The sequence below is a fragment of the Uloborus diversus genome, chromosome 7, assembly GCF_026930045.1.
Source record: "Uloborus diversus isolate 005 chromosome 7, Udiv.v.3.1, whole genome shotgun sequence".
Taxonomy (NCBI): Eukaryota; Metazoa; Arthropoda; class Arachnida; order Araneae; family Uloboridae; genus Uloborus; species Uloborus diversus.
The window spans coordinates 60,516,026-60,542,595 of NC_072737.1; the positions used below are offsets into that span (position 1 = coordinate 60,516,026).

General features: G+C 33.3%; 1 protein-coding gene across 1 annotated transcript in view; it reads left to right on the top strand.

Annotated features, from left to right (window-relative positions):
* Positions 1–762: 762 nt before the first annotated feature.
* The window catches only part of LOC129226702 (BDNF/NT-3 growth factors receptor-like), a 92,799-nt gene continuing 66,991 nt past the window's right edge, over positions 763–26,570 (top strand). The window contains exon 1 of the mRNA XM_054861331.1: positions 763–766. Within this exon, the coding sequence (XP_054717306.1) occupies positions 763–766 (4 nt within the window). The remainder of the gene's footprint in view (positions 767–26,570) is intronic.

A 26,570-nucleotide genomic window follows, 5' to 3' on the forward strand; every position in this document is an offset into this window, starting at 1 on the left:
CGTGATACAAATTTAAAAGACAGTAAATATCTCATAAATGGACGCATTTATAAAAAAATAATTCATACAAAAATTTACATGCTTTATCATTAAGACCCCCTTACCCCTTTTTTAGACATGCTACATTAAAATTTAAATAAAAGGGGGGTGAGCTACTTACCCCTTGCTATAGGATAAATGGGACACCCATATATTTTTTTAAAAAATATAACTGTTAAGAATAATTAGAGCACTATTTTGGAAAATAATGATAAACTTTTGTTTATTAATGATGTCCAAGATAAAATAAGACAATAAGTTTAAAATTTTTTGTTTCAATTTTTTTGTATGAGGTTTCAAAAAGAACTATTCTCAAAAAGGGTCTCACTTACCCCAACCAACCCTAAGTCAAAAAAAGCTAAAATATTGAATTTTAAATGCTAAGTGAATTCAGTTTCAGTAACATTCTGCATCCGAAAATTTCTCAGTTACATTTCTTAACTTCCAGCATCCCATTTTAACACTTCCATATATTTTGGTAATACTTCAATCTTTAATTGGTGGCGAAACATCGGTGAAACGAAAAATAATAATAATAATAATAATAATAATAATACGCTTTCTTCCTAGCTTTTAAAGATGAAAAACTGCCTAATGTATCAAATATAACCGATAGCTGTTGTTTCTCTATTTTCTCTAAAGCCGTTTAAAGATTCTCAATAACAAATGTCCCGTTTCGCAGAAAATAAATGGCGCAGTTGCTTACTTTCAACCTGGGTAAATATGGGTAAGTTTTAACTTAAAAGTGGAATATTGATTCTCTTTGCAGCGTAAAAAGACATCCATACATTGACAGTCTAGCTAAACACATTTTAGTTTTTCTTCAATGTTAAAGCACTTTCTCTACCATTTGATTTATTCTCTATCATACGCTTGACTGATTTTATTTCCTGCTTCATGGATGATTACGTTCAAGCACTTGCATTTAGCCTCATTCTTCCTTTTTATTTATTTACTAATTTCTTATTGTAACAAAAAGGGGGATTTTTTTTTTTTTTTTTTTTTTTTTTTGCACTTGAAAGTATTGTTTTAATGATATCTCACAGCCACTTAACCGAAGGCGTAGAACAAATGGATAAGAACTGAAGATGAATCGAGCACGATAATAAAACTGGGAGAGCTGAAAATGAAGCTTTATAAGGAAATATATTTTATAAAATATTTTGTAATTTAGCACCTGCAAGGAATTCGTTTTGGAATTTCCCCATTTCCAAAATATCATGATTGGTTAGTTAACTAAATAAAATAATTAATAAAGTTAAATGCAAATAGTAGATAAATAATAAATCAAGACTTTGAAATTATTATGTTAAAGCGTCAACATCGAAAAGTGCACCTTGATATTTTCCCCTGCAATCGAAAACGGAAAAAAATCAGTTTGAACTTTGAGATCTTGAAATCAAATTATGTTTTTTGAAATCACGAGTTGCGATAGGACCCTATTCGTTGGGTTTCTAGTTTCTACTAATGGTTTTTTTTTCGCAGGTTTCAATTATTGAAACTTCAAAAAGCGACAATCCTATGATAGGGCCACTTTTGCTTTTGAGCCCTATAACATCGGTTTTGTAATATTTTTACCTACATTTTTATATAATTTATATGAAAACTCGATGAGATTAAATTACTGATTTTTAGGGCACATTTTAGCCCCTGACAACCCTGATTAGGAACCGAAGAAAGGAAGGCAACATTACTTTAACGTTTTCTTTACAGCTTTTATTCTTCATTTATGACAACAGTTTTTTGAAACTCGATGAGGGTAACCTATTCATTTTTGGGCACCTTTCAGCCCCTGGCAACCCTGATTAGTTCACACGCAATTGGTTCAGCAACCTTATTTAATCGTTTTGTTAACAACTTATTTGTGATAACAATTTTTGGAAACTCAATGAGGGTAAATTACTCATTTTTTGAGCACTTTCTATCCACTGGCAACCCTACTTAGAGACCGGAAAATTTAGAAAACCTTACTTTAGCGTTTTATTTACAGATTTTACTTTTCATTTATGGCAACAATTTTCGGAAACTCGATGAGGGGTAAATTATTTCCCTCTTTGGGCACCTTTTAGCCCCTGACAACCCTGATTAGGGACCCGAAAAAAGTAAGCAACCTTATTTAAGTGTTTTATTTCCATATTTTACTCTTCATTTATGATAACAATTTTCGAAAACTTCGTGAGGGTAAATTACTCATTTTTAGGCACCTTTCAACCCCTGGCAACCGTGATTAGTTCCCGTGAAAGAGGTAGAAATTCTTACTTTCGCGTTTTAGTCATAACTTTTACGCTTCCTCTATCGTAACAGTTTTTGAAAACTCGATGAGAGTAGGTCAAGCCTAGTGGGATCTTGATTTATTAGTGGTAAACAATGGGAGTATTGGCTGGTGCCAGTGGCGTAATCAGGGAGAAGGTGTCAACACGCCCCTGATGCCCTTGATTTAAACATATATTCCCAATCCTAATGTTGTGTTTATACAGTGTGTCCCCGTTTAACCAGCAAGACCTCTCTTTTCGCTACCGTTAGTCCTAGATGCATATTTCCAAGTGCAAAAATGGTCAAAACAAGCAGCTGAGTTAAAGTATGAAAAGTTTGAAGCGAAAGAGAAAAAAAAACGTGAAAAAATTCGATACCTAACTTTTTGTAGGGTCTTCAAATCTTCTACATTGCACTTAGGGAAATCAAAAGCATGGAAAAAGAATTCGAGACTAAGAAATTTGACATTGGACCAATATTCACTGAGACATGAAACGCAGTATTTTGTGACATACAACACTTTACACTGGCAGTTAATAATACCTTTTGGTCAAAATATAGCAGCTAACAACGGATTAAAATTATATGCGTGCGCTGGGTGTGTGTTCTTTCTAATTGTACAAGCTTTTGTTGAGTGTTTTTACATATCATGGCATAACATTTGCTTTTATTTTTCCAGAGCAGTGAAAAATATAAATATTTTGTTTTTACATCGCAACCTGTCCTTTCTTCTTAAAAGGGCAGTAAGTTCCAATTTCATGTTTTGCATGGTCCCTTAAAACTTTGAACTCGAATATCTCCTTGAGTTTTGGCTGCCGATTAAATTATCATACTTTTTAATAACCAATCTTTTAGATCTGAAAGGATTAAAATCTCAATGAATAAAACAAACAATAGATGTACATGTGTGTTTACATGTATGTATGTATGTATGTGTGTTCCCTACATAAATTCACAGTTTACGTCGGATCTTGACCAAATTTAGCATTGAGCTACTTAGGCCTTCGTGAATGAACTTAGAGTCTTTTTCAAAAGCTAAAAAGTACCGAACAGTTCAAATTTTAGTTTCAGGACCCGAAAATGGCATTAAATGGTTCTTTCTCCTCGAAATATTTATCCAAATGTCATGAATTTAGTCTCATTCGAAAGTCTACGAAAAATACTCCCGAAATAGAATAACTTCCTTCGATTTTCAAAAAAAAAGGTAATAAATAGGGTAAAAAAGGTAATACTTTGAGCATTTTTGAGAAATGGATCATCAATATGAAATCGGAAATTTATCGTCTGCTACGAGCTCAGTTTTAATTAGCATGAATAAAATCCTTGAGAAGAAATGTCTGTTGCCATTTTTTTCGCGAGTGAAGAAATAAAATTCTTGCTTTTGCATTAAGGTAAACATTTTCCCCCTTTTTTTTTTTTTTTTTTTTTTTTTTGCCATTTTTTTATTTTTATTATTTTGAGCAGAATCATCAGGGATTTTAGTTGAATTAATGCAGTGAAGCGTTCAATTTATACGAGCTTTCAGATTGCCATTAACGTTACTTAAGAATCATTATTTTGACGGGAAATTTTACAGTATTTTTATTTTCTATTATTGAAGCCAAACTGCTGAACACACATCACATGACATAACCTTTATTTTCGAGGTAGACCGTGCAAAGCCGGGTGACGCAGCTAGTGGTTAATAAAATGACATCACTACATAAAGCGGTTACATGAATCTCACATGAGGTTTTAGAAAATCTACAAATATGAGAAAATAAAGTCATAAGGATCTCAATTTAGACTTATGTTAAAATATTGACTTCATAGAAGTTTTATCGACCTCGCGGTTAGTTAACAGCACCATAAGATTTTTAATGGGGAGAATATGTATAGGATACTGTATTTATTCTTCTATTGCCTCTTAACAGTTTTCAATTAGATTTATCTAGCTTACACTAATTCCAGTTCTCTTTTCTAAATTTTAGTAAAATACTATAAATTATGCTTAAATCTGTTTAAAAAATGCATGAAACTGCAAGTTCGAATTAATTAGATACGAATACTGCACATGAAGAAATCTACCACAATAATAACATTGTGTTTAAGGTCTGATATTCCCACTAACTTGTTTTTTACATAAACTTAATATCATTCTGCGTATACAATTTCATTTATTTTCCTTCATTTTACTTGTTGGTTGAACGCCAATAAATTGATTTCCATTCGCTTAAAAACAGTGCCCTATGCCTCTTCCTCATTTTGTAAGTTCAGGTTGCCAATGCTACCTTTTTGCCGTTTTACAGCAAATAGCAAAATCTCAGAAAGAGCGCTTGAAAGGAATAAATATTAAACAAACGAGATAAATAAATACCTTTGTGCTGAATAGTAAAGTCAGACAAAACAACGTAAGTAGAAGCACAAATTTGTAAATTACAGCAGACACGTGTTTCGGCGTTACAGGGAACGCCTTTTTCAATGCAAAAAATAATGAGCTTATGGATGAAAAGACATCCGACAAAAGCCAAGAGCAGATAAGCATGCAGCTTAAAAGATAAAAACAGCGGATTAGCCAAACACCCAATGACAAAGTTATAAACCGATCAGGAACCAATAGGAATGCAAGCAGAGGCCAAGAGCTTTCTCTTAGGTACGAACCCAGAAAGAAAGAATTCAATTGGATAAAGATTAAGCCGAAGCTTAAACAAAAAGAAAAGAAATTGTCAGTAACCGTGAACCGCAAGAAAGGAAAAGCTGAATGGAAAACCATGAAATAAAATAAACAGAAAGAAAAAATATTCGAAAAAAGGAAAAATAAAGATAAATAGAAGAAAATTGGGCGAATATAACTGAACGGTTATTGCCTCTGTTTAAATTAATTTTCATATCACATTGCAGTTGCCTAAATTGTCTAAGCAATGAATATGCAGAAATGTATCCTTATGAAATATTTTTTATTGTATGCTAGTTGTTTATACGTAATGAAAATTTCGAGAGAATAATTTAATACTTTGTAGCATAAAATATTTTTTTTTATTTTGAAATGCAAAACTTTTTGTTGTTTTTTTATTACCAATAAAAAGTAATAATTAGAAATATCGAAAGAAAATTAAATTTTTGCTTCGGAAGGAAGAACAAGTTACGTTTTTAGGAATAAAAAAAACAGTAATTTGAAAGCGGAAATTAATAAATTAAGTGTGATTTTTTTTTTTTTAAATATGATATGGTAAAAGTAAATATGATTTTTGAATCTACAAAAATTGAAACTTTCTGGAAAAACGATGCAACCAAAATATAATTCAGCTATATGAGAAAGTCTTAACCGTATTTCATTCGTCATGGATAATAGGAAACCGTGTTTATTAACTGGAGGTGTTTATTTTGAATCCAAACAATATTTAGTTAAAATGTGAAAGCGATCCCAGAGTTGTAATCTATTACACTCAAAAAATCCGGAAACAAATTGTGAAGTATTTATACAATTTCCTCTGAAATGTAGTCTGCGTACAGTGGTATTTGGTATTGTATTCTAAAAAGACAGAAAGGGGTGTATGATTTTTCTATCCTCCTAGATTGTATTGGTCACCTAATTGCCAAAAGAGTTATTCTATACTAAAATGATAATAATTGTAAACAAATTTGAACGAATTTGTGAGGTGGGGGGTAATCTCTAAGTTTAGCCTAATATGTAAGTAGATGTTAATCCGGCTCTGAGCCTGCTACAGTTCCTTTCCTTAAAAGTCTCAATGATTGTTGCAAAACTTCCGTGGAAAGTTAAAGCGCATTATCTGCAGAAATAAGTTCTTGAGAAAATTAAAGAAACGCAGTTTGGATTTCCTACTAACAATAGTGAAATGTTAGAATTTTACTTTTTTTTTCATGCTTGATTTTCAGCGGAAACCAAATAAGCAAACATTTACAATAATGCTTAAAATACAATAAATGACAAAAATGTAGAAAAAAAGGAGAAATGAAAATTTTTCAGATACTGCGCTTTACCTTTCCACGTCAGATAATATATCTCCCTTGTGGGGAATGAATATTTCTGTTCTTATATTTCAATATAAAACACAAAACCGGCAAGAGTACAGCTGCCCCTTTCTTGCACTGGAATCTTCAACTATCACATTCAAATGAACCAATTGACTCAATTCTTCATTGGTTTCGTCATTAATGTGTCATGTAGAGTTGTTCGGTAATGTTTATTTATGTTTCAATCTGATTGACATTGCACAGGGAATCATATTTTTTGAGGAAACTCTGCTGAGGTTGGTCAAATGGTCCTGTCGACCAAGAAATGTACACTGTTTAACAATTGCTAAGGAACAGTTACGTTTTTCGGAATAGTTTAGAATAGACAATGATTAAAGAAACAGAACTAAGTAGTTTGTAGGCAGGATGTGCAATTATTATAAGTACAAAATAGTACAGATATTACTGCATCAATGAAGTAAAAACTAAAAATAAATCCTGCTTAGATAATTTTCAAACAAGCATAAAAAATTGATCTAGGTCAGAATGATGGAGACATGAGTACCTTAGTCTGATGTGTGATTACCACGGACACTAATGAACATTTTCATCTGTTTTATATACTCCCCACTAAACTATCGAGAAGTGCTTGGGGGATATTTTCCCATTCCTTTCTCAAGGCGGATTTGAATTATTGTACTTTTCTGGGAGAGACGGTTCTTCGCGCAACACGTCTGCCAAGAGCATCCCATGCATGTTCAATTGGATTAAGTCTAGAGCGTTAGCAGGCCACTGCATACGGAGAATGTTTTCACTTTGCAGTGTGTCTGATACTTCAAAGATTCCGTGTAGCTGTGCATTGTCGTCCATAAAGAGCAAGTCTGGGCCTACAGCTCCCCTAAAAAGACGAACATAATCCAGTATAACTTTTCTGCATTACCTTTGCGACGTAACGTTTCCTTGTTCAAAAATGTGAAGCGGTGTTCTGCCATTGTGCATGATGCCTGCCCACACCATCACGCCAGGGCCGTACCGATCACGTTCGCAAACAAATTTTTGTGCATAACGTATTCCGCGCTCTCTGCACAGTAGTTGGTGATTTGAATAACTTGTCACACTGAAAAAAAATTCGTCGGAGAATATCACTCTAGACCAATTTTGACGATCCCAACCGACCTGTTCCTTACACTAGCGTAATCTCTCTCGACGATTACGTGGTTGAAGTGGGATGCAACGTACCGGCTTCCGTGCATGCAAACCAACATTATTTAAGGGGAGTCAGTACCCCCTATACCGTCAATGTTAATTTGCACAGGTTCATGTACTTTTTTCTGAAAATCTATTAAAAATACAATTATGAAATTTTTTCTGTGCCTTAAGTAGACTCTTTTCTTTTTACAGAAGTAAAATTTTACAGAAAGAAAGCTTCGTTTTTTTTGTTTGTTTTTTAATTCTAATGTGTAAGTGACAGTATTTTTTTTTTCAAAAAATGCCATTTTGCAACACGAAATCAGCTCTATAAAAAAATATTTTTCGAATATGAGAAAACATTTACTTCAGTATATGCAATTAGATGTATGGAATAGGTGGTAAAAATTTCAAAGCCTAACACAACTTCTGAGTTTCTGAGTGAATGACATACAGTTTCTGAGGAAAAGGAACATTTAGTTTCAAAAATACCATTTCGAGATATTGCAATTTAAAGAGGAAAATCATACCTCATCAAAATAGGTTTACATTTTTTTAAAGGTTATTTTAAAATAATTCTAATGTGAGCACGATCGAGAAGTTTGTATAATTAAAAAGGTATTGAAATGGAGTTTCAAAATATATTAAAATCAAAAAATCGAATTTTTGAAAACATTTATGGTACTGACTCCCCTTAATCGCCGTGAGATGGTTCTTGCAGAAACATGCGTACCGGTAGCGGTTGCAAGATTTGCAGCTATCTGTCCAGGAGTAAAATGTCTGTTCCTTTTTGCCACGAGGGCTACATAGCGATCCTCTGAAAGTGTGGTGTTCCAACCACGACCTCCGGCATGCTTTCGCAAAGCAATTCCACCTTCAGCGACCTTCTATAATCACGAGATGACACTTTTTGATACACCCATTGCAGCAGTTACACTGGTGACACTTTGACCTGCTCCCAGTCGTCCAACCCCTCGTCCATGATTGTAGGTACTCAAATGATGGCTTGCTGATATTTTACTCTTAAATATTTCAAGAACCAAACAGAGTTTCAGAGAAAAAAAAATCAACATCCAGCACTATTTTTGTAAAATACCAAACAGCGTTAATTTTCGTATGAATCTTGAGCTTGTACGCACTGTCTTTTATACAGATAACGAGTCTTGATCTACCACGCCATATGAACTTGGATTTATTTCCATTGGCCAGCTGTCTGAGGCACAAATCAGCATATATCACTTGTTCCTTAATAGCAATTGTCAAGCAGCGTATGATAAGGGACGCATGTTAAGAAGATAATGCTTAAGACGTGCGCGAAAGTGTGCCTTGCTCCCAAAACGTTATTGAAAAGTGCGTGGGATAGATGGCACAAACGTAGATTTTCATTTTCCTCATTTATCGTTTTTATCCTCTCTGAAAATTATTTTTCAATGAGTAATTTTTTTACTGATGTACATAACGTACTCCTGACCTAATACTTCATAGTGCAAGATCTTTGAAAAAATATTTAGGGTAAAAGCAAAATGCCATATCACCTCCTAACAAGAAAATTGCAATTTATGCACAGTGAAAAGACTACATTTTTTCACTCTTTTTTCAAAACTGCAGAACAACTGGATTAAAAAGTTTTTCCAAAAATGGCTCCTCGAAAATGCTTAATACAACTATCGTCAAACCTTAGGTGGATCATAACGCTCTTAAGTACCTTATGACTTCTTAGTCGCTTTTCTACAGGTAAATGAAGCGTCAGTCGTTAAAAAAATCTTAAATGGCAGATTCCAATCCACAAGACCATCAAAGAGGCTTCTTTTCTGTGACTTTGCCCATGCAAGGAAAAAAATAGACCCAAAGCAAAAAGGGAGGATATAATGCGCTTTTTTAAAGCAAACCCTGCCTCTTTTGACAGCTGATAACAACAGCAGGTAGTTAGCAGATTTGTAGCGGAGACCAATACCTTAAGCTGTCCTTACCGTATTACCCCGCATTATCCAGCATGCCGCAAAATTCGAGGGTCACCAGATTTTTAATAACGCTAGCCTGGTCCTTTCCGGTATGATCGAGGTTAGGAAAAAAAATAATAATACTATAAAAAATGTATGTTCAGTTCTATACATATCTTATTAGTATTAATAAATAGTTTAATTTTGTAAAAATATTTACTAACAATGTCATTTGTTATTTTAACAGGAAAAATATTGTTTAATAACGAATAATTTTATAAAAATTAAATTAAAACTAAGTAAGCAAACATTTAAGCAGTAAGTTACCATCCCTAAACCAGTGCTAAAGAATTTACCATAGCCATTCAATAAATAAGAATTAAACTTGCCTCTCTAAAAGGGCCTAAAATAATTTATTTAAAAAAACTATGAACAAATCGCAGTAACGATGATTGCTTCTGAATTGATTACTTTTTTTCCATATAATGAAATCCATAATTAATGACCTACCATAAATAACAAGCACATAGTATATGCAATACACTTAAAAAAAAAAAAAAGAAGAAGAAGGTTACTTTCGGGATTTATTTTTTTTCCCTTACAGTGGTTTGCTTTCTGATTGGAACTGAATGGAGATATTTATTTTTGTTTTGTTGCAAAACAAAACAAAAGTTTTTTCCCCGGCATGCTGGTCAACCTCGCTTTTTTCCGGCATGCCGGATAATGCGGGGTAATACGGTACAATCTTGTCTCATTTAAGTAATGGGATTAACTGAATCATAAAGAATCTGTCGATTTGTAATTAGCTGAATTAGGATTTGGGGATTCAATATTGCAGCTGAACACAACACCTCCAGCGGCCTTTCCATTGATGTCCAATGAGCGTTAAGGCTCGACAACAGCATGGAACCACCGTTGATCTGAATTAAATGAAAAACCAATGTAAATAAAGCACAAACCGGTCTCCACGTGGTTGTTGTCAGTTCTCTCGCGACTTTCGGTTGTGTTGGTGAGCTTTTTGCACTGAGGAAGAGGCTCCATTGTAGCCTTGAAATAACTATATTCTGTATTTTCTTCAAATTTTGTGCTTTATTTACGTTGGATTTTCATTTAATTCATATTGTAGCACGAAGCTTATATGATAATTTTTCATTCACCGTTGATCTGCTGTAAGCTGATGTAGAGACTTTAGTTTTTACATTTTAGAGAATTCCGACTTTTGCAAATGTCATCCGAAACGCGTTAAAGGTAGATAACGCAAATGTGCGGTATTCTGTAACATAAACAACCTAATGACTTAACTTTATAGTGGAGCTAAACACTTTCTGTAACCTTTCCATTGCCATTTAATGAGCGTTAAGAGTTGGCAGCAGAGTAAGGCCTCTGCTGAGCCGCAATAAACTGATGTAGAACTAAATGATTCTACTTTGTAGAGGAGAAAAACAATACAGTGAAACCTGTGTAAGTTGACACTTGCTGTGCACTACTTTAATGGTCAACTTAAACAGGTGATCAACTTATAGAGGTTGATTTATATGATATAGGACTCATTATATGTACCTAAAACGGCGGTCAATTAAGGTCAATTTACAAGGGTGGTCAACTTTACAGGTTTTACTGTATTCATTTAAGAATGCAAATAATCATAATTCGATCTTTCTAAATCAAACCAATCGCTTTTTGATACGGCGGTATGATAGCGATAGAGCTACTACAACAGATCAGTTCTTTTTAAAGTGATTAAATATAGTTCAGGGGTCCTCAAAATTTAAAAACTTAGGAATTGAATTTTTAAAACCCTACATTATAGAGTTTCAGTGGTCGAGAGGTCAAAAGCACCTGTTTCGGCAGTTGATTGCGCGCATTATGGACGAAATTCAATTCCGTTTCTGTTGTAGATCTGTTTGATAATGTTAACAGAAGCAGGGTCGGGACAGTTAAACGATTTTCTAGAGTAAAAGTATTCCGACAGCACATTTGATACGATAAATTAAGTGAAACTTAGGTATCTAGCTACAAACTCATGAGCACATATTTACTTCATCTGCACTAGAAAAATAACAAAAGGCAGTTTATAACAACCAGAAAAACTTTTTTATCCATTTGACACAGTTGAAACAAAAGAAAAATAATGAGAATCGCATTGTCACGTAACTCTTTAATTAGTAAAAATTATAATAAGACCAGGGTTTTTACTATCAATATAGTAATAAAAAATAACAGTAATGTATTTTTGAAAAAAAATTGAAATGAAATTCATTACCAAAAAAGCCAATTAAGCTAACGAAAATAAAACTAAACGAAAAACTTTGTATCGAAATAAAATTAAACAATGAAAGAACTGTTACATTTTGTGCAAGATCTTATTCTTTTAAAATTTAATGAGACGTATTTCGTGGTCTAATTTATTTCAATGGCGGAAGTTTTGTATTTTGATGAAACTCTTGAAATCGATAAAGAGCCAAAGTTTTTGTTAACTCTCAAAAACCATGTAACTGTCAGTTTTTTAACTTTTAGAATGCTTCAAACATTATGAGGAGCGAGGAATTTTTAAAACTCTTACCAGTGAATAGTATTTTTAACTATCCAATAATACACCACACTATAAACGATATTCATAAGGTAAATTGTAAGTGTAATTTAATTTAGTAAAAATGTATTTCTGTCTTTATGTGCGTTATTAGAATCCACATGTCGAAAACATTTTTATAGACGGAAGATATATGAAGTCTCAAAATATCTATATGTCTGTAAGAGAAGGAAAAAAACTGCCCTTACATACATTTAAAATAAACTTCAAAATAAAAAAGTCCGTTTTAGTTTAAAAAAATAGTCTAATCACATTATTTCTTTTCTAAATTTACACAACAATGCATCGAAATTTGTATATTAAGAGAAATTCAGTTGACATTTTTAATAACATTTAAAGTACTCGTTTTTTAGTAAAAGACATTAGCACTAAAAAAAATTCTATAAGAAATGTCTCAACACCGAAAGCTAAACCTGAAATGAAAAAAAAAAAAAAAATAGCGGTACTAATAATAATAACAATAACAAATAACAATAAATGAACAAATACAGTGAAATGATTTTCAAAAATGCCTTAAACGGTTTTTTTAAAAGGGACTCAATTGAATCAAATTTTCGAACTGCAAACCAGAATGCTAGTTTTACTTCCAATTTTGTAAATTATTTAGATTACTTTTCATTGATCCATGGTGAGTATTTTTTGTTACACTGCCGAAAATAGGAGTTACGTTTTCTGTATCGATCTAAATTGTATAGATATAAAAAAATTGTTACTGATTAACCTAAACAGACTCCAAGCCTGAAAAAAACTAATCAGTGAAAAATAAAAAAATAAATCATACAGTCCCACACATATGTTCATGTTGTTTCTGTATGATATTTAGCATAAACAAAAAACCTGAACTTATGAAAACTTAAACAAAATCATAACCTTAAGAAGCACCGAATAATCACCTAAGCAGAAAACTCTCGACTGCGCAAACTTTCATTCGTCAGAAAATAATCCAAGGTTTTCTTTTTTACCAGATGGAGACATTTGTGATCTTAACCCTAACATATGTGGAATGGAGGCAGGGTGCTACTCCATGGGAACTACGTACATGTGTATTTGCCATGACTTGAAACCAGCCGGGATCAACAACAGTTGTGATCGTACCAAAGGTAATATGTCAGTCTCTTTTTCAATCTTATATAATTAAAAACTAAGCGTATTTACCTATGTATCCTCCCGAACGACAGTAAACTGACATTGAACCTGGTATCGAAGTATTCGTAATCTTCCCGTCTTTATGTTTGGCTATTTAACATAATCCTCCGATAATAATTAGCGGAGATATCAATTTAAAACTATATTAATTAGGACACTTAGATTTTGACATAAAATTCCTATTTGTCGAAGGCTTTCCTCCATTCAAATTAATATTCAGTGCTTCACCTCAACTTTCCGTAACAATACTTTTATTAAAATTTGTAGCGTGAAGAAAATCATTAAATGAAAGATCTGTTGTCATTTTTTTCCCTCGAATATGAGCAAATAAAATTCTGGTTTTTGTTTTGAGGATTTTCCTGTAATCGGGGTATTTAAAATGTTTGCTTTTTGGATATTTTTCTGTAATCTGCCGCAAAATTTTACTGATTTTTTTTTTTTTTTTTTTTTTTTGGTTCAAGCCTGCTTGTTGAACATGTGTCACTTGACATAACTTTTATTTTCGAGGTAGACTGCGCAAAGTCGGGCAACGCAGCTAGTTTTATATTAGTTTTTGAATAATACTCATCTAGCGGGCTCTAATCTTTTAAGAGTGGTACGCTAAAAGTAGTCATGATAAGGGCAGGGGCGGATACAAAGGGCGGGTCATGGGGATCATGATCACCCCCCTAAACCGTTGACAGTATGCATCCATCATTATTGTTTGTGATCATAATTTCATAATTGCATACAAGATTGATGAACAAATATGCATTATGTTTAAATATTTTATGAATAAAATGTATGTGTATGCCACAATCTTTTTAATTTGCTAATTATTTGTTTAAGTAAGTGCTTGAAATAACACTTCCTTCCACTGCTTCTGAAATTATTCTAAAAAGTTAGTTCCATAATGCTTGGTGCTTATTCTTGACCAATTTTCCGCTTTTTATTCACATCGAAACAGTTCCAGAAATTTTTCATCCCCAGTACTTTGTATTTTTCAGCATGAACGCCCCTAAAATGCTAGTCTGTATCCTCCCCTGGATCAGGCCTGTTATTTGGGAGAAGGGTAGGAAGAGGTAATTGCCTTCCTGGCTACGACAAATCAATGTTGTTACAAATTCTGTAAATAGTAATTATTTTTGTGATTAATTTGTTGTAGTCTAGTTAAATTTGGCGTTTATTCCATCATCTTTCATCTAAAATTATCTTAGTATCGTAACCTGTAAATAGTTTCTTGTAATGTACATACAACCCCCTAACATTCGACTGAAGTATACGGTCCCCCAGTTTCTGAACGATAAGGTTTGTGAATGGAATAAAAAAAGAAGATATGAGAAATTTGTAGAACTTTGTAGGATTTTCTAAATATTTCTTCGCTCGGTATAAAACGCCGAGCGTCTTGTGAATGGGAGATTTAGTTGGTTCGCTTTTTAACTGTGAGTTTTGTTTCTCGTTGCGCTTCGCGCTGTGTTATGCAGTTTGTGTAGATGATGTAGAGGCTGTAAAAACTGCTTCAGTGTGAAAAGTATTTTTATCATCTCTTATGAGTGTTACTCATTTATTTTGTAATATTTTTTAAATATAGAAATGTACAATGAGGCAGTAATGTATTTTTTGTTAAAGAAAGAAGAGACCCAATTAAATTTTCAAAAACACCCGATAGGATTTATTCCAACGAAGAATATTTCTATAAACCTCATGAGTGTTACCGCTCATGAGTGTTACTTGGAACCGGTAACATTCCTGACAAAGGAGTAACACTCATGATAAAAGAGACCCAAATAATGAGTATATCCATAGTTATAGATATTGTATTACCTTTAACTCATACCTTTATCAAAGAGGTATATTTTATATACACTGGTGTGCAAAACTTAAGCAACAAGTGCGTTTTTTGTCATAACTCTACAAGAAATCATCCGATTGACATGAAATTTGAATATGATGTACATTATTTTCTACTTAAACGATGGTGAAAGAATAATGGCGCAGAAATGACAATAAAGCTTAAAGTAGGGTATGGAACTAATAAAGGCTTTATTTGACATATAGTGGCGTTACACATGATTGCCTAAAGAAGCGTAAGTACAACTGGCAGATGTTCTCTAAAATGGGATATGCCCCCCCCCCCTTGCTGCAATTGTTGCTTGGCATCGTCCCTCCATGCTATGCACCAGATTATCCAGGAGTTCTTAGTCTAAACGTCTCCATTCCTCCTTTAACGCATCTTTCAACTAATGGGTGTTACCAGGAGGATACTGTCGTGTCGCAAGACGTCTCCCTAATGCATCCCACACATGCTCTATGGGATTTAGATCTGGAGAGGAAGCTGGCCAATCCATTCGTGTGATATCTTCTCTTTCCAGTAGCTCTTGCACAATAGCAGTACGGTGTGGCCGGGCATTGTCATCCATAAAAATGAAGTCTGGTCCAATGGCCCCTCTTAACCGACGCACATAGGGTAGGATTACCTCATTTCAGTAGCGACCTCCAGTTACAGAACCTCGGTCGATCTGAAGCTCAGTCTGCCCGTTCAACATAATGCCACCCCAGACGAGAACTCCAGGACCACCGTAACGATCTCTTTCCGCAATGTTATTGGGATGAAATCGAGCTCCAACCTCTCTCCAGATCAACTGACGTTGAGAATCGCTTGTAGCACTAAAACGACTCTCATCTGTGAAGAGGACACGACTCCATTGATGAGGTGTCAGGTTTCGTGTTCTCTGTACCACTCTAAACGGGGCAGCCGATGGCTAACTTTTAAAGGTATACAGCGTTCAGGACGTCTAGCAAATAAGCCACCTTTGTGGAGGCGTCTTGTGGAGCAGTAAACCATAAATGAAAAAGTTATAAATTTTTATGCAAAAGAGTTTTCTCCCCTATTGTTGTCTCTTTCCATAGCCGAAATCACTGCTTTTACAGCTGAAGAACAATGTAGAAAAGTAAAGCAATTGATTCTGTATGTACGTAGTAGAAATCAGCCTACAAACGAAATCTGTGTTCCTTTTCTAAAGTTTTTCAACAACAAAAATAATGTTTTAGGCCATGAAAAGTGACAAGTAAGAAATATAAAAGCCTTTTACGTACAAATAATTAACTGCTGCTAAATATATGTTTTACTGATATTAATTTCATTGTACACAAAATAAATCAATTTCCCCCCCCCCCCCCCATCTCTATATTTTATAAATACCTGTTAAAGGAGAAAAAGTGGCGCTTTTTCATTTCTGCAAAAATACATTGCTCTGTTGCAAACATAAAAATTTACAAATACAAGGAAATTGCAAAATATGGTCTAAAGCTTTATTTTAAGAACAATTTTAGCCCTTTCATAAAACAAAACTTTTTGATCCATGAAGGTAGTAAAAATGAGAAGGTTTTTTATATATAACTGAAAATACTACATCGTATCTTCACTAAAAGTACTTTTTCACTTCCAGCATTATTGCGTTGCGAAAATGTGCAGCATAACGTGGGAAATGTTTTGCAGCATGCAATCCATTATACCTCTAAGTTTATTTTAACTTTATGCATGCAATTCTGTGCATTTATTTTCCTTTTCTGGTAAAACAGATTATTTTTATGATTTTCTTCTTTTTTAATGTTATAAGTTGCACTTGGACCTATATTTTATTTGAGAAGAACTACTGACAAACTAACTTTATTTCACACCATATGTGCAATATTCAGCATTTAGACTGCGCAGAGTGGTTATTATTGCAAACTGATTATTATAGATTAGATAATACTTTATCCTATTAACCTTTAAAAGTTTACATACATGAAAACAATAAATATGTGACGGTTCAAAATTCCAGAGCTACTAAACAGAAACAGTTTTTCACTCTGTATAATAAAATCGGTTACGTTTATGAGTACTTGTATTAAAAGTTTTAAAAAAAATTGTTTTACTACTCTAAAAATTATATAACTTTATATTCTGTTATACTGTTTTCATGAGAAAAAACGAAACATTCACACCATTAAAAATTGCCAAATTATTTTATTTCGTATACATTACCTATAAATATAGATTAGTCGTTTTTACAGTGAAATTGTAGAAATTACTTTAAAATCGAATGCTAATTTTTTCAAGGTCAACATTTTTACATCACGAACTTTATTCTTCTTTGCGACATCTTTGCCGACTTAGGTACCATCATTAGAACTTATATTATGAAAGCATCTGTCAAAATAAAAATTGTTAGAATCTCATAAAACTTGTGAACAACAAAAAACATACATGGAAATATCAAATCACGTAGGTAAAAAAATGCGCCCTAAAATGAATAAAATTATGACTCTGAATGATCTGAAATTGCCTTGGGAATTGCTTTTATTTTGAAACCACTCAACATATACCTAAATTGTAATTGAACAGTTTATTTCAGGAACCAGTTATGAGCTAAATATATTGTTTTAAGGAGAAAAAAAACTTTTTGGCAGCAATTTGCAAGCTAGGCATTTGTAACTGTGGTTGTTAATGTCTAATTAAAGTAGACCTAATCAGAATACTTCACATAAGAACTGAAAAAAGAAAGAAAATAATATCTTACATTTTATCTTCCATGTAAAGAAATGCACTTATACTGGTTTCTGAAATACAATTTTAAAAAAACAATCTTTGTAAATTTCGGTATTTTTGAAGGATTGTGTAATTACATATGAGAGTGTTGATTAAGAATAATGTTTATTTTTTTCGATCGACTAACTGAAGTGATCGAGAGAATAACTCCTTCTATAAGTCAAGAATTCCAAAAAAAAAAAAAAAAGCAGCGGAAAGTTGTCTGAAATGGGAAAGCTAACATCTTTGCCTAAAGAAAAAAATAAAAATGTTTTAAGGATGATAAGACTTGAAACTAGTTTCTTCTTATAATAGGCTCCAGATTATCGGATTGCAATATGTTTACTTCAAAACAATAACTAGGATGAGGTAGAGAATTATTTTTTTAGAAAATGGAGCAAGGTCGACATTTAGGACAACCAATTGGAAAATATTGGGGTATTCATTTAAAACAATGAATACTGTATCTAGCCTCTTTTAGTCCCCCCCCCCCCCGAGTTGCTATAGTAGCACTGAAAACCGTAGATTTTTTTTTCTTTCTTTCTTTCTTTTCTTTTTTTTTTTTTTTTGTAACCTATGTTCCTTTCCAACACTTGTTAACAGCTCGAGCTATGTTCAACTGATACCAGCTTCATCTTCTTTTTCTTTGACAGCTGCCCATTATTAGAAATCTGAATATGAAACAAAGTGTGACGTAAAATGATTATTTAGAACTCTGTCCGTACTTAATATGAAATATTTTACTTAATTTTTTTAAATATTTTTTTTCATGCATTTTGTCCACAATTGTGTTATTATATCGTTAAAGTTTAATTTCTTGGAGCTTTTTTCTTAAGTACTAAGGAATTACATAAAAGAGTCATTTGAGTTGAAATAAAATAATACCGTAATAACATTCTATCTTATATATTGTCTTAATATTTAAGCATAATTTAATATGTTTCATTTATATTCTATGCCTTTAAAAATGGGGACGACTCCCCCCGCCCGACCCCCGTTTTGAACAGCTATCGATGTCCCCATTTGAGCCAACAGCGACTTTTTTTTTTTTTTAGTGGCACTTCTTTTGAGAGGATTTAGACAATTAATCTTTAAGTTTTTCAGAAGTTACCTGAAATCTTGAAGAAACAATTTTATACTCCCAAAATCAAGATGGCTTAGTTAAAGTCAATTCAGTAAAAAATGAAAATCGGTCAGAAAAGTTGAAAGTTTTTAACAAAATAATAAATCGTCAAACATGTCAAAAAAGAGTAAATCTGGTAGGGCCAGTTCTAATCATTAAGAAATTGTAAGTCCACATTTGACCCGCCGTCCGTGTTGTAAACAATGCTACCCTTCTTGAAATTGCTTTGCCAGAAGACCGCAAAACTTTTAACTGTAGATTCAAACATGCTCACATTTGCAAAATAACTGCTTTTTATTTACATTACAATTAAAATATTCTATAATTTTGTTTGAGTCACACAAGTCTGAATATGCGAAGAAAGTTTCATACACTGTAATACATTGTACTTTTAGCATTCTGTTTAGTTTCCTTCGATTTCAATAACATGTAAAAACAAAGAATCAGTGTTCCAAAATTTACTGGAAAATTTAAAAAAATAATAATGAAAGAAATTTACGTCTAATTTAGCTCTAGCAACAGAAATTTCTATATTCCGGTGATTTTTGAAGTGATAATATTCAACTACCCGTAAAATCAAATATTGAATTACAAATTAAAAAAATTCAGACTTAAATGAGTTGTATAATCGATCACATTTCAATCAAAACAAAATAAAATTTAGTTTATCTTATTTCAATACATAGTTCTTGATTGTAACATAGAACCTGACAACGGGCCACAAAAACCAGCTTCAGGGGCCCAATATGGCACGCAGACCGTAGGATATGCTTCAGTGGCTAAGAACGCTCTAAAACTCAAAAACATTTGTGATTACAAATTACATCCGAAAACACAAATATATAAATGAAAGAGATACTTTTAAACTTCCGTTGCCGGCATTCATGTCACAAAGTGAATCATCGCAACATCATTCAAGCGGAACACAACCGCGAACTGCCATCTTGATAAAATGAGACAACCCATTATTCCATTCAGTTCTGGTCACAAGTTACGTAGTTCTTTACATTTGCATACCACGAAACTCAAAGAAATGATATTGCATTAGTGAATAAATTTAAATGAAGTAAATTCAGGCGGCTAGAATGAAATTTATAGTTTAAATTTTTCCGAAATACCTAACTGCAACCATATCACCGGACACAAATTCAAAATGAGATCAACTGCAATTGTTTTTTCTCCGTGCGCTGGAGGGACAGGAACAAAATATTCGCTAGCAAATTCCCCCCTTCTTGGCACGCTAGCACACGGAAAAAATAAATACTTTAAGACATGAATGAAAAATAAAAAATATATTATAGGCCATCCGTTTGTGTGCACAAATTATAGCTTAAACATAATGGAATAATTGAAACATTTCAAAAAAAAAAAACCTCTAGAAAAATATATCATTGCAATTCAAGCTTTACGTAAATTTTCCCTACAGAAAGGTTTTGTGAAACAATCACCTAAATTATTTTTAGTTTCTCAACAAATTTTATTCAAAATTCATTTTCATCAATCAAATTCCTTAGGAAATTGTACCCCACATCAATCTGCTTAGTTTTGCAATTTTCTATTGCAGAACTAGAAAAATCGATTGCAACTAGATTGTCACACTACAAAGTACTATTAACCAATCGAAAATTCTGAAGTCTTTTCGTGGCCAATTCGTTTAAAATTCTTTTGATCCACATAAATTCCTTAGATAGTTCACTAATTGAACTATAATCCGCTTCCATCGTTGACAGTGCTACGCATTTTTGTTTGAATGTACACCATATTATTCGTTCCCTATCCAAAAATACCACAAGCGCCCCCCCCCCCCTGCCATTGGAATCCTTTCGTCGTGATTCGAGGCGTAATCTGTATCAGAATAACAATAAATTATTCAATTTACAGAAAAAATTTAGATTTCAGGGATTGACAAACCCTTCAGGTTTTCTCACAAATCTCCTCTTTTAAATCCGCATATAGATACGCATTGCAAACATCTGCTTGGAAATGGACCCATTGCAGCTTATACACAAAAAATTAAAAGAAAGCCTCAACCAAAGGAAAGGAAATTGCTGGAGAGAACACTTGCGAAAAGTATCCCCCCCCCCCATAGCTGGTGGTTATCTAAAATTACCAGTTTGTCATTGAAGCGCATTATTTCGTTCCGCTCATCTGTTCTGTTGCGTTTTGCCAATCTTCACTTTCTGGCGTTCTCAAACTTTGTTTCAAATTCGAAGGAATTACATCTTCGGAAATGTTAGCTTCTAGCTTACTTGAATTACCCCCCCCCCCCCCCCCGTCTTCATCAGAATCTGATACTTTTCTTGAATTATCATCACAAGTGAAATCAAAATATTTTGGGTCATATTCAATGTTATTTTCAGAACAATAAACCTCGGCTTCGCGATTCAGACTTTAGAACCATCGTGTCAATATATACTTTCTTTGCTTTGGTATTTCTTTAACCCATTTAATTCTCACAGCATGCTATTTCTATTCTATTCTATTCAAGAGTCACAACTGACTACAACTGTATTTATGTCGAGGACTGCATACAAAGTGCCTTGCCTCCATTATTTTATGTACCGATAGATGGCAGCACCATCACCGGATCGAACAGTTAATGGGAATTTAGAACTAGTCCAAGAGCTAATAGCTACCTGGTACTAGTACCCCCAGAGGTATCGTTTCACTTGGAGGACATTGAGACCACGAGCATATTTAACGTCGCCCAGTCCCCTTTAATGACGACGGTGGGTCTTCGACCAGCGGGGATCGAACCCGAGCCCCTCCGGCCCCGAGTCCAATGCCCTACCGATCAGGCTACCAAGCATGCTATTTTATGATTTTCAGGATATTCTTCTTCTACTTCAGATTTACTCAGTAGTGAAATAAAACTGTACCCCTCTGTTTCCCGTTCCTGGGGGGGGGGGGGGGGGGTTCGCCCAGAATTTATTTTCATCGAATTTAACATTCAGCGTTTCTGTCACTTCGCAATTTTTAGGATCCCAAATTCTATAACCTTTCGTATGAAACGAATATCCTACCATGACTCCGTTTTTAGCTTTCATATCCAATTTCTTTATTTTCTGTTTCGGAAGTCCAATATACGAAATACAGCCATAAAACACGGGAGTGTTTAATAGATGGCTTTCTTCCCTCAAATAGCTCAAAAAAGGTTTTGGTTTTTCCTTTTAAAACCGCTCCAGTCCGTAATTAGTGGAAGCACATAGCTCTGCTTCGGCTCAAAACTGCTGAGGCAATCCCGATTCATTTAAAAGTGTCCTAATTACATTCATTAATGTTGAGTTATAATGTTCTATGACGCTACTTTGTTAACTGGAGAATGTGTTGGTTTTTTCTATTCTTATACTTTGGTCGCTAAGGTAAATTTCAAACCGGGAGTTCAGAAATTCCTTTCCATAATCGGATCTTTCCCGCAAATCTCTCTGTTCTCTTTTAAAACATGACAAAGTATTCGAAAACCTCACTTTTTTGAAAAATCGTCTATTATTGTGAAAATAATCCCCTCCCCCCCCCCCCTAAAGAACTCAACTGCTAAGGAACACATCGCATTTAAATGCAAATATTCAGAATCACAACAACTACTCGGATTTTTGCTATAAAGCAATTGCTACAACTTAGCAACTAAAAGAAATTGAAAAGTCAACATCAACAAATATTGGGATACGAATTACGATTTCAAAATAAACACTGTTATTTTACATACATTATCGATGATAAAGAAAACTACATTTTGAGGAAAAGGGAATGAGTAATATAACTAGAACTTACCTTTAACTTGGATTACAGCTGAGCAGTCCTGCCTCAGCACACCCGAAAAATAACTAACATGGCTGTCGATACCTTGAATTCATTAGTTTCTCTTCCCGTATGAAAAGAAACACCTTTTGCGCATCGTTTTGCGCAATCTAAAACAGTTTTACAGTTTTTCTCTGTTTTTTGGCAGAGCAGTATTAAACTGTAGGAAAAAACAGTATATTACTATAAAAACAACCATTTTTTTTTGCAGTGCAGCTTTGACCTGCGCGCGCCGACCCTCAAGGTTTACGTACACTTACATTACTTATGACGCTTTATTTCTAAAATTTGCATACAAATAGTCTTTCTACTGAATTACGTGCATATTATACTGGAATTTCATGGCTATCTTATACTTTGTTGGGGAGCTGTGGCCGAAAAACCACTTGTTGCTTAAGTTTTGCATACCAGTGTATATATATATATATATATATATATATATATATATATATATATATATATATATAATAAAATTCTTATTTATTAAAAATTGCGGAGTAATCACTGACACAAAGCCAATGTTTGGAACATGGAGTAGGGAAATAACTATTTGCATAGGGCACCATAAAACTACGCACGCCGAAATTTGACGACAGTACCAATTTCAGAATAATCGAAATATCGTAGGAAAAGCAGATTTTACTGATAAATTGCCATAAACAAACTTTTGAGAAAAAAGTGCAGAGAACATTTTAATATGATGTCTTTCGTACTGTTCCATTCATTAAGCTATATCGCCCAAAAAATAGCAAAAAACAGGTGCAAAGACCAAAATAATATGACTATTTTTCGATGAGATACTCTCAAACCTAAAGTTTTCTTTAAAAATTGAAATAAATATCTTGGAATAATCTTTTTCTGGATAAAAGGTATCCTGTTTTCTATTCTACTCCCCTGACAACGTGCAGTGCCGTCCGAACGGGGGGGGGGGGGGGGCGAGCGGGGGGCAATCTCCCCGGGCGCCACGAAATGAGGGAGCGCCGCAAGGCGCCCCTCGTTTCGACGGAACACGAACACATTCACACGAAATGAGGGGCGCCGCGAGGTGCGGCTCCCGTCATCGTATAAAATGCCCCAATTGTATAAAATTTGGGGCGCCTTGCGGCGCCCTCTCATTTTGTGTATCATAGATACATAGTCATAGGCACACAAGATAGAGAATCATTGCAATGATTCTCTGTTTTTTCCTAAGACACAAAAATATTCCTCTCTTTAAGTCTCCAAAACGTTCGTTTAATTTGTATCATTGAAGCAGATACAATTTCTGAAAATATTAGAATCAAACAAAAGGCACTTCTCCTTTGTCTAGTTCTCACTAAATTTGATTGAGTTCTGCCCCTGCGTGCAGGGACGTAACCAGAAAAAAGATTTAAGGGGCACATTAAAAAAACAGCAAAAAAAAAAAATTTTTTTTTTTTTTAATCCGATAGGAAAAAGGTCAAAAGGTATCCGGTCAACATTTTGAAACTTTTAATTTTAAAAACGCAATTTTAGCCTTAAAAACGCAATTATAGGACATGTTTATCGACGTTAGGGTAAGGGAAGGAGCTCAGAGACTGTTTCAGATCGATTATTTTTTTAAATAGATTGAAATAAATTCCTTCACCCCCTCCAAGTTTTCGAAATTGAATTTTCAAAAACGAAACTTTAAACAAACTTTGAAGATTTTATGGATAGGAGGATCTGGAGCATTTTCCCAGAAAAATTGTTCAAAATTATGGTCCAAATAATTTAAGCAATTTTTTACATTCAGAGGCTGTTCCGCTTAAATTTTTTGTAAGTGTCGTTTAAAACACCCATTGCTTGTGATATTAAAGAAAGGCGGCTTGGCGACCCTTGCACGAATATTTTCTTATACTCAAGTCTTAAAACGCAATTTGTAAGGACATATTTTGTAACATTAGGGCCAGTGATTTTTCGAAATTAGAGCTCCAAAATCGAAATTCTGCGCGATTTACGATGTTGTTGAATATTTGTGGGCTTCTCCCTAAAACTTACAAATATTTGATGCAAAAGAATAACATCTTTGTTTTTAAAGCTGATATTAAGTTGATACAAGTAAAACCAAAAAACTCTTGAAAAGAATCATTGGATGAGTCCAGATCGAAATTAAATTTTGGATGTAATTTACTTCGATAAATTCATTTTCCATTTATAATCAGCAAATTATTTATTCGTGTTCTTAGTTTGATCAATATGAATAACCAATTCAGTTTTAATTGTTTGTTTTTTGTCGAGTGGAATAACATTTTACTAGATAAATATTTGGACTTTTAATATTTCCATTTTTCGAAAAGTTTTTGGGGCATTAATGTTTTACATATATTAGAAAAAGATTTATTGCTTATGTATTAGTTTGTATTATGCATAGCCCTCTGATTTTTCTGTTCATTAATACGTAAAAAATTCAAATATGACGCGTTCACGCATATTATGCACTGATGTTATAACTAACTTGATTTTTTTTTTTTTTTTTTTTTTTGTGCGTAAAGGGGAAAGGGGTCGCCAGGAAACTTTCGCCCCGGGCGCTGTCAGCTCTTCGGACGGCCCTGACAACGTGTATAAAAAATTTCATGATGATCGGTTGAGAAGTTAGGGTGTGAAAACATTACAAACAAACAAATAAACTCATTTTTGCATTAATAATATTAGCAAAGTTTGCATACTTAAGAATGATCTAAACACCCAAAACTCTCATAAAACGTTTATTTCTTTTCATTTAGGAGATTTCATTTTCTTTGTCGAATCGTAAAATTAAATATAAGTTTTCGTTCTGAGTTCGGAGAAATATGGAATTAATTTGTGAAGAATAAAAATTTGTGTAAGCTTAGTAATCGAATTTCATTTGAAATTCATTGTACTACATTCCTAGCGACATGAAAACTTTTTTGCCGGTATTTATAATAAAATAATTTTCATGTCGGCACAGTTAAAATAACTTCAATAAACGTTACACATGAAGGGATAAAAACTAATTATGAAACTAAATAACGCAAAAAGAAAAGAAAAAAAACCGTTTGTAAGGAATTTGTTTTCGGAACAATTTAAAATGCATACGGGTGAAAGAAAATTTGATTCTAGAGATTATTACTTTTCTGTGCCAAAATAGTACCATGGAATATTCATTTTAGCGGTGAAATAATGATAAAATTATTTTTCAAGACGGGAAATCTTTTTATATTAAATAATAATTTTTTAGATCTTAATACATTTTACTCTGATGGAAAACGTTACGGAAAGCTTCTGTACCCATGGATAAAATTTACTTTTACATTTTTGCTAGTCGTTGCAAAAGGACAACCGCTCGTGAACTTTTTTTTTTTTTGTCTGAACTTACAACTTATGATTGAATTTGGTCCTTTTTGTCAGCTGAAAATTTCAAAGCGTTTAGAATATAAAAACCAAAACACTTTTTTGTCCGTGGTTAAAAAACACTGCTAGCCCCACAGACAGGGGCCTTCGTACCCATGGATATACAAAAAAAAAGAAAAAAAAGGTCTGAAGAACTTCCTTTAATTCAAAGCTTTTTGATAAGCCATTTATTATTGAAATAATTAGTGACTGTACGACAGCACCCGTAACACGTGCATATCATTATTTTTCAAGTACAACCAGGCCTAAATTAAAGCATGGGCACATGGGCACGGACCCAAGGGGCACCAACTCTCCCTTGGGTCCTCTTTTTATATATATATATATATATATATATATATATATATATATATATATATATATATATATATATATATATATATATATTGCTGCATTATATATATATATATATATATATATATATATATATATATATTGCTGCATTATATATATATATATATATATATAATGCAGCAATTTCAAATCGCTCCATAGAAGAAGCAAATGTTAGGTCTAGAAAAAGAAATTTTGTTATAACATCTCTCTGAAATCCCGAAGCCACTCCAGGTTTAACATTATATTTTATTGCATTTTAAATGTTACATAATAAATGAT